General features: G+C 42.1%; 1 protein-coding gene across 1 annotated transcript in view; it reads left to right on the forward strand.

The window, feature by feature from the left end:
- Positions 1–1,611: 1,611 nt before the first annotated feature.
- Positions 1,612–9,784, forward strand: part of plxdc1 (plexin domain containing 1) — a gene marked incomplete at its 3' end in the record, with an annotated part of 25,781 nt that continues 17,608 nt past the window's right edge. The window contains exon 1 of the mRNA XM_080541456.1: positions 1,612–1,717. Coding sequence (XP_080397582.1) covers positions 1,642–1,717 — 76 coding nt within the window. The 5' untranslated portion in view covers positions 1,612–1,641. The remainder of the gene's footprint in view (positions 1,718–9,784) is intronic.

The raw sequence follows: 9,784 nt of genomic DNA on the forward strand, positions 1-9,784 counted from the left end.
ATGACAGTTTGATTACCTGCCTTCAGAGATTTTGTTGTCAAACCCTATGACTCATCGACAGTAAATGTTGCAATTTTTAGCCTTGACATTCTCCAGCCTATTACAGTCCGCCTCCTATTTTGACATTCGAATGATTCTTTCTGTCTGAATACATTTCAGTGTAGCTTGACAAGGGAGCGTGTGTGTGTGTGTGTGTGTGTGTGTGTGTGTGTGTGTGTGTCTCTGCGTGTGCGTGTGCGTGTGCGTGTGTGTGTGTTTGTTTTTAGGAGAATTAAAGATTATGTATTTTCCTGTCTGAGAGTTCGTGGGAGTATTGACATTTAATCATCCCCAACAGCTGTGCTGGATCTTACCAGACTTGTTCCACTTTATTGTAAGAGTGGGCCAAAACATGCAACACTATTACCCCATTCCTACCTGTCGTCATGGGGATAGGGAGAGGCCCAATGTAGGAGTCAAAATATTGGTATTGGCACCATGCTTGCTGACTCCCAGTATCTGTGTCCTTGTCTCCCACCTGGTCACTGTGAACACCCAATTTACCCTCTGCACTACTGCTGTTTACACACACTCCTGGTCACTGTGGACACACAATTTACCCTCTGCACTACTGCTGTTTACCATATTTTTGCACATTTGTACATTCCTAATTTTTGATATCAGTCTCTAATTTATACATCTGTACATATCATACTGTACATAGTTACCTTAACTGTACATAGCTTACTGTTATCCATCTCTTGTATATACTTCTAACTACCATACTTGCCATTCTGCACTTATCACTATCATGTTTTGCACTATATCACTATTTGCACTTGTGGTTAGATGCTAAGCTGCTTTTCGTTGTCTGGTACTTGTACTCTGCAATGACAATAAATGATCAATAACCAAAAATGATGTGATTGTCATCATGTTATGATTAGTATATTTCAATGATTTAAATAATAATAATAATAATAATAACTTTATTTGTAAAGCGCTTTTCCTGCAAATGTTGCAGCTCAAAGTGCTTTAATGGTTGAACATGATCATCTATAACTTTGAGACTGGTCCAAAACACAGACTGACTCATTTGTTTTGACCGTGTAAATGTCCACCGGGGGGCGACATATTCCTCACAAATCCAGCCTCTTGTTTTGAAGGAAGGAGAGATTTAGAAAAATATATAAATATTTCCTATGTGGGATAGTTTCAGCCTCCCTCTAATCCAGAGCATTGCTGCGCAGCACAGAGAAAGAGAGAGAGCGAGCGAGAGCGAGAGAGAGAGGGCGAGAGTCACAGAAAGCTAAGAGATGAGAGTGGAGAGGAGCAAAAGGACAAGAAAACACCTCACAACTGCAACACCTCACCAGCTGTTCAGTCAACTACTCAATCACCATGACTACAACATCCCCAAAAGAGTGAGAGGAGACACGCAAAACAGTTGATAGACAGAGAAAGAGAGAGAGGAGAGGGAGAGGGAGGAGGAGAAGGAGGAAGCCTTTGCTCAAGTGAAGAGAAAGGAGATAGTCAAAAGGTGGGGGAGAGGAGGAGTAGGTGCCCCTTCCTTGAAGAATTGAGGAGTACAAGGGAGGGGGGGGGAAGGAGAGAGTGGAGACAGAGAGAGGGGGAAGGAGGGAGCGCAGTCGCTGTGTGGACATGGGGTTGTGTGCTGTCCTGTTGATCTGTCTATCTCACGCAGAGTTGGGAAGAGTTTGGGCGCAGGAGCAAACAGGTAAGACCTCTCTCAGCAATTAGGCAATAGACACACACACGCATGCACACGCACACACACACACACTTTGTGTCAAACAAATTCACACAACCGTTCTCATATGAACACACAGTACACATGCATCCTCAAGGTAGCTGTCTCCTGTCGTCTGAATTGTAGGACAGCGAAGAGGAAAGTCATCTCACCTCTATTCCTAGCCTAGTCTTGCACTCTATGCTTTTGCACTTAATGTTGGACAGAAATTAAGTTTGTGCTTGTATGTGCATCCCATAGGTGTGTTAATCCACTAGTCTTAGTGTTTGTGTGTGTGTGTGTGTGTGTGTGTGTGTGTGTGTGTGTGTGAGAGAGAGAGAGAAAAGAGAGCGGTTTGTGTTTGAAACATGGATGGAGGATGGTCTGAGGTGCCAAGCCCTCGGTCGTATGAACATCTGTATGAGACTAACGGTCCCTCTGATATTCATCTCCATGAGTCAGAGGAAACACGTACATGAAGGCAACGGGGAGGATTCCATTTTCTTTCCCACTCTCCATCTTACTGTTGCCTATGAAGTTTGTGCGTGTGTGTGTGCGTGTGTGTGTGTGTGTGTGTGTGTGTGTGTGTGTGTGTGTGTGTGTGGATGTGTGTGTGGATGTGGGTGGTAGGGGAGGAGGGCTGAGGCTGGTGGGGGTAGAAATCGAAGGACGGGCTCATTGTAATGCATGGAAGGGAATGAGCCCGTCCTCCGATTTATCCCTCCACCAGCCTCCCCTGGTGTGTGTATGTTGATGTGCCAGAATGGGTGTGTGTGAGACCGAATGTGTGTACATGTACTTTCCTGTCTATTCGCCCACATCTGTGTGTGTGGGTGTGTGTGTGTGTGTGCGTGCGTGCGTGCGTGTCGCACACCTCTGCCTATGTGTGTGTGTGTATGTATGCGCCACTGCCTATGTGTGTGTGTATTTTTATACCCCTTGGAGATGCAGTATTTTTAGCAGTCCCCGTTCTTCCACTGCTGCTCCTCCTCCGTGCTGCTCTAGTTTCACTGCCCTCTCCCGTGGTCCCCTCTCCTCTGATCAGGGGCCCAGTTCTGCTGTGGAGAACTCAGAGCCCAGAGAGGGCCCCCCCCCATTTCACTCAAGTGTGGAGCCACACCAGACCACCAGACCCCCATATGCCCACCACAGAAGCCCCAGAGTCGGTTTGACCCCCCAGCAGGGCCTGGCAGGAGAACAGTACCGTACTCTCCGCCCTGGAGGAGGACTTTGCAGTCAGCTCACCATATGCAGTGTTCTTCAATTCTGGTCCTGGAGACGTACATTGTGTTGTTCCAGCCCAATACTATTAGAAACAAAGGGTCTTGATGATGATTAGTATTGAATCAACTTCAAGGGGTCTTGATGATTTCTAGTGCTGGGATGAAACAAAAGACTATGTGTCCCAAGAATCACAATGCTTTGCTTTCACTAACAGCTGCTGTTACCGCAGTATGTACAGTAAACAAAAAAGACACACTGAAGAAGCAAACTAACAACGACAACGATAACAAAACATTGCTGGTGTAAGTTAACTAGTAAGAGAACTGATTGCAAGATTGAGACAAAGGTGAGACTAGGATAAGTGAATAATATAGTGAATCCTAATGGACCCCAGATTGAAGGGTCGTGACAGTGACGCCCCAGGGTTTGAAGCTAAGATGAAACAATAGTGGATAAACAGGGCCTCATACCAAACATGTCCCCCTTTCATCTGTTCAGCCATACTCAATTAAAATCAGATTATTGGGACGGGCCACAAACCTGCACACAATTACCTAAACAAGAGAATTAACCAAAAATCAGGAACCACAGAACCAAACACACATTTAAAACAGTTTCAGATATTGACCAGTGATGCCATCTCCACAGACCTATCCAGGAAGAGCTGGTACTTGTAGTCCAAATCAGTGAGAGGCAAACACATGAACTTAAAGAGGACATTTAGTACTACTGTGTGGCGTCGGTAGTAATCATAATCAATTATATCTACAAAATGTACTAAACAGTGTAGAAACAATAACTTTGGACATAAACCCAGTATTTTCATCATTCCATTATTTTTCTGTTGTTGTGCTATTGTGTATACAGACGTCAAAGTTAGCTTACACAAGCTAGCTAATGTTACCACTCAGACACATCCGCTGTGCTCTCTCATCCATCGCCATGCAACATCGGCTTGTTTTGTTGAGGGGCAGGGGCTGCCAAAGGTTCAAAAGAATACACTGGTAAATCCAAGACTACCTCACAACGAAAATATCTGGAGAGAGACATAGCAAGCTTGTGCGGCTGTGGCGCAGGAGGTAGAGCCGCCGTCTGATGATCGAAAGGTTGGCAGATCGGCGGTTCGAGCCCCGGCTGGCCACATGTCGAAGTCACTGACCCCAAATTGCTCCCAATGAGCGGGCCTTGCATGGTAGCTTGCCGCCATTGGTGTGTGAATGTGTGTGTGAATGAGCGAATGAGAGGCCGTTGTAAAGCGCTTTGAATAAAGGCGCTATATACTGTAAGTGCAGTCCATTTACCATTTATAGAAAGCTCCATATGAGTAAATATAGCTACAGTGCCCTGTGGAGGTAATTGGACAGTGAAGCATTTTTTAATTATTTTGAATTTGAAATAAACAATCACTATGAGGTTAAAGTAGATTGTCAGCTTTTATTTAAGTGTATTTTCGTATGTATCATTTGGAAATGAAATGCATGTTCAAATGGCTTCAAATTGGCCAGTCAAGACCGTAACACTTTTGGGTCCTGAAAAACTCAGCTTTGAATGTTTTGTATGTTTTGGGTCATTGTCTTACTGTATTAAGAAGTGCCATCCAATGAATCTGGAGGCATTTGCTTGTACTCAAGCAGACAAGATGCTTCTGTACACCGCAGACTACATTTTGCTGCTGCCATTATACATTATACAGCGATTATATCATCAATTAAAACATTCCTCTTGCAATAACTCAGTACATGAAAATATTGGTTTTATCTGTCCACATTTGTCTCCAAAGCAAAGATAGCTTCGCTGACCTTGCTGTCACGTCTATCTTTTGTTATGATTGAGAAGGGGGAAAGAAATGAGTTCTGAAAGCCGTTGTGGCTTGTGGAGGCGACGACACAGTCTAGACACGCCCACACCTCCAAGAAACAAGTCTCCTTCTCAGTTGCATTTTTAGCAAAGGAGAAGGAGGAAAACCAAGGCGAAGTCAGCCAGTACGGCCCCTCTTTAATGGCAGGTGCATATAACTATATGGCAGGTTACCACGGTAATGTAAGAGCCAAGCAGCTGGGGGGCCATAGTGCCAACACATGGGTTCCCACGGGGCCTTGAAATCCTTGAAAGTTTGTGAATTTGAGAGAATAAAATCAAGGTCTTAAAAGTTTTTGAATTCCCCTCTCTCTCTATATATATTCAAAAATGTTTTGCTTAGCTCATCAACTAGTAAATAAGCCTCTGTATTGCTTAACTTTCATTTACATATTTCACAATATATTGTTTTGCTGTGCTGTGGTAGAGAAGGCAAGAGACCATCTAGTGTTCCCACATTCAAGCCTCTCTTTTTAATTGTTGTCTGTGAGCGGATTATAATATTGTATAAATTCGCATCTAGATCTGTCTCAAACTATGCCGTGTTGGGTCCTTGAATTTGAGGGAATTGAGTCTTGAAAGTCCTTGAAAGGTGCTTGAATGTGATGTTTCAGAAGGTGTGGGAACCCTGCATACAGTATTGCATGTAGGAAGAACAGCGTGTTTTCATGTACACGTGTTAATGCTGATTACTGTAACCATTAACCATCACTGTTAGCACCTCCATGGAGCAGTAGAGCAAACTCTTTCCATGGTATCAGAACTAGGAACTCACACTCAACATGGCTGAACCAGTGTGAGCACATGTGCGCCAGGCAAGAGATGTTAAATATGATGTTTTCCATCCTTTGTGGGCCCACCTGTGATTGTAAATGTTTCCTTGTTTATGATGTTGTACATCCCTTAGGGCTCTGTATAATCATGGCATGAGGATCTCATGGAATTTGAATGTAGCCTTTGAGTTCACCATGGTGGGACAGAAACATGTTAAGCAGTTATTAGGGGTTGTTTCCTTAAATTAGAATGATTCAGTCGTTGTAAACAGGCGGGAAAACGTAAGATGAGTCATACCATTTGCACTTCCTGATATCGTCAAGTCAAGGAGTCCCAGGAGTAGCTGTTTTTTCATGCTCTTCCTGGATCAATTTGATTGATTTACATCCAATTACCCTATTGTGTACCTATTTACACCGCCTGCTTTACCACAGGAGTTCGTGGGTCTGGGTCTGTAGCATTTATACCAAAGATTTCCCCAGCAAACACAGGATGTAACAGCAACTTTGAAGTTGGGCTGTGGTGAGGTTGTGGTAAAGTTGGGGCCAGCGTAACATAATGACTACCCTCTGTCAACATGTGGTGGCATAAAGGTTGGTGTCGTCCTGGTGCCAACACAATAGCACAACAACTTCTAATAGAATCAAGATGATAGTTCACTCAGCGCTAGTTGTGACAAGGTACACAATGTCTCCTGACACACAACAAACAACAATACAGGTGTGTCCGTTTTTCTCCATGACTCAGTATATGACTTTTGGTGCTCTACTTCAACATACCCCTAGACTGCACTAGACATATCCCACATCTTCACATGAGCAAAGGGAGCTTAATCTATGTCCAAGTCTGACTTCATGAACATCTCAGGACACGCCTCTATTTAGGGGAAACCCCACCCTGTGTGTTTTAACTTGGAAGGGGACGCATAAGTCAATGAATAAGCTTAATGCTTAATTTGATTTATGCTTAATGGACTTATGCCCATCTCTGAATAGAGCCCTTCTCTATAAACTAGAGTAGAATCATTTTCCACCTAAAGGTAACGGCAATGCTAATTTTCGTTAATTAATTTCCGTTATGGAATTCTTGTGAAAAATGTGTTTTTCATATTGGCTAAAGCTATAGTATAATCTTTCACAACATGAACTAAACGTGACACATTCCACTTAGTAGATACTGGACATAATATATATTAGTGCATTCATATTTAAGTTTGCCGTTGATTAGCTACACTACACACTATAATAGCAGTTATTTGTTCATCTTAATAGGCACATTCCATGTGGATTTTTTTTTTTGTATTTAATGCAAGGAACCTTTCATTTCTTACAAGTTGTGAGATTAGAATTATAAGGTTCTATCTCCGTTTAGGGCAGTTCAGAGATATTGAGCGTCAAAGTTTTTACATTCCATTATGTTTTGATGAAACCTTTGTATTTTATTAATTACTCAATTACTTAATTAACTCAAAAATGTCAACATTTTAAAAAGAACACCACACAGGCATTAATAAACACCTAATGGATCAGATTATGATATTATTGATATGATAATATAAAAAAACTAAATTTTTACAAAAATGGAAATGGAACCTTATAATTCTAACATCACGAAGTGTTTCTTCTCATCCTCGTTTTTTAATCGTTCACCTCCTCAATTGGTCGTCTTGGTTCCCTCTGACGTTTTGAAGGACAGAACTGGAGGAGGGAACGAAGGAGATGAGGAATCGAGAGAAAACAATAGTTTATGTGATGTTATTATCAAACAGCTGCTTGGAACTTCAAACTGAATTTCATGGTGGCCTGAAGTGGATATGCGTTAAGTGTGTTGTAGTGTGTTTAGAAACCTTGTCGCCTGATGAATTATGTGAAGAGTAGCTTACGAGTTATTGTTTCAATATGGAAAAGGACAGATTATTGTCTGGTCAGAGAAATTCTAAAAAGGTCTTGAGTGTGTAAGATTTACGTAAGATTGTAAATACCAATACACAAATATGGTATGTGTAAACAACCAGTCATATTTGCTGTAGCCTGGGACAGTTGTTGATATGTGTGACATTCATGATCTGTCGGCTACACATTTAGATTCAGCTCCTCCTCCTGAGTCTTGAAAGTCCTTGAAAGGTGCTTGAAAGGTGCTTGAATTTGATGTTTCAGAAGGTGTGGGAACCCTGAATAAAAAGTTGTAATACAACCTTGCAGGAGTACAACAGTGTCTCTCCTAAGATATTCACCAGGGTAAGTCGGCGGTACAGAGAAAAGCGCAGTTCATTCTTATAGGAGAGGAAGTTTCCTATACATTCCAGTCCATAGTATGGCCAGGCCATATAACAGTCTCTCTCTTGGTCTACCTTCCAGTTCCCCAACATTCCGATCCCATGACTTAACTGGAAAGTAAAGTACCTGTCCTGTTATCTCTCACCCTGCACCCAACCCACACACGTGATTGGCTCACCGACTAACCTTGATTGTACATACATCATCGTACATGCTCTATATCGTGTTCTGTAGTACATCCAACTATAGCTATTATTAATAAATGCTATTCTAGTTATACAAAATTATTAATAAATGCAATTCTAGTTATACAAAATGATTCGCCTTCCACACCTGTTTCCTCTACTGGTCGGCAGAGACCGCCATAGACTCTTTTGTTGTTTTTTCCTTATTGCTTCAATTTAGTTAATTGGTCACACCTGTACCATGTTAAGTTCCAGCTATACTGTATAAGCCTGCCTTGTCCACTACTCTGCTCCGTCTTGAGTTATCACTGAATGTACCTGGACCCTGAGAGTAAACAAGTGAAGATTAAAACATGTTCAACTCTGCCTGCTTTCTGTGCTTGGGTACCACATTACAATATGTGCTTGTCTCATCCTGACTCATCCTGTCTCATCCTGTCTCATCCTGTCTCCTGTCTCATCCTGACTCATCCTGTCTCATCCTGTCTCCTGTCTCATCCTGTCTCACCCTGTCTCATCCTGTCTCATCCTGTCTCCTGTCTCATCCTGTCTCATCCTGTCTCCTGTCTCATCCTGTCTCATCCTGTCTCATCCTGTCTCCTGTCTCATCCTGTCTCCTGTCTCATCCTGTCTCCTGTCTCATCCTGTCATCCTGTCTGACTCACACTTATTTATGACAGACTACGCTAAAACATTTCCTCCTGTTTCTGTTTTTGCGCTGTGACAGAATGTGTGATGGCTGTGTGAGAGTAGATAGGACCTTGAACTGGGGCGGCTGTGGTGCAGGAGGTAGAGCTGGAGTCTAATGATCGCAAGGTCGGCAGTTCGAACCCCGGCTGCCGGCCACATGTCAAGGTGTCCTTCAGCAAGACACTGAACCCCAAATTGCTCCCAATGAGCGGGGCCGGCGGCCTTGCATGGTAGCTTGCTGCCATCGGTGTGTGAATGGGTGAATGAGAAGCCATTGTAAAGTGCTTTGGAATAAGGCGCTATATAGCCAGTCAGTCAGTCCATTTACCATTTTAACTTTGAACCTTGATAAGGCAAACCGTTATCTTTTCAAACATCCTTCACAGCTCATGTCAACACCTTGTGTCTGCTGCAGCAGCGGCATTTGATCTTTATTTATTTATTTATCTCGAACATTTCAACCATAAAAACACACAAATTTGTAATAACAAAAAATGTATTTAAAAAGAAAAAAACTAAATAAAATAAAATACAAATAAAATAAGATATAAATTAAAATAAAATATATCTTCCTACACATGGAAGTAATAGTCAACAATAGTTTTGTTCGAGAAGGGACAGAAAGAAGCCAAGCTTATCTGGTCCTGCCCCTTCCTTACAATATCATATTATTATGCAATAAATGATCTATCAATATCAACAAATAATATACCTATCCACTATAGCAAAAGATAACTAAATAATTACAAACATTGAGGTAGACCCTGCTGCCATGTCGGCGTGCTCATATTACACCCCTGTCTGTCTACTGTAATCCAAACCAACTATAAATGTGATGCAGCTTCTTTTCTTTTTATATACTTTTTTTTTCTTTTCTTTTTTTACATGAATAACAAAGAACAAAAAAACAGACAGGTCATTGTGGGTATCACATTCTTACATATGTCTTCAATAGTTTGCTTTGTGTCACAGGTTACTTTGTCCATTAGTCATAATAGATTCAGGGAATATCTCCACTATCACTCTCAGTCCATCTTGTCCTCAGAGGG

This window comes from Nansenia antarctica (genome assembly GCF_963989245.1).
Source record: "Nansenia antarctica genome assembly, chromosome: 11".
NCBI classification, from domain to species: domain Eukaryota; kingdom Metazoa; phylum Chordata; class Actinopteri; order Argentiniformes; family Microstomatidae; genus Nansenia; species Nansenia antarctica.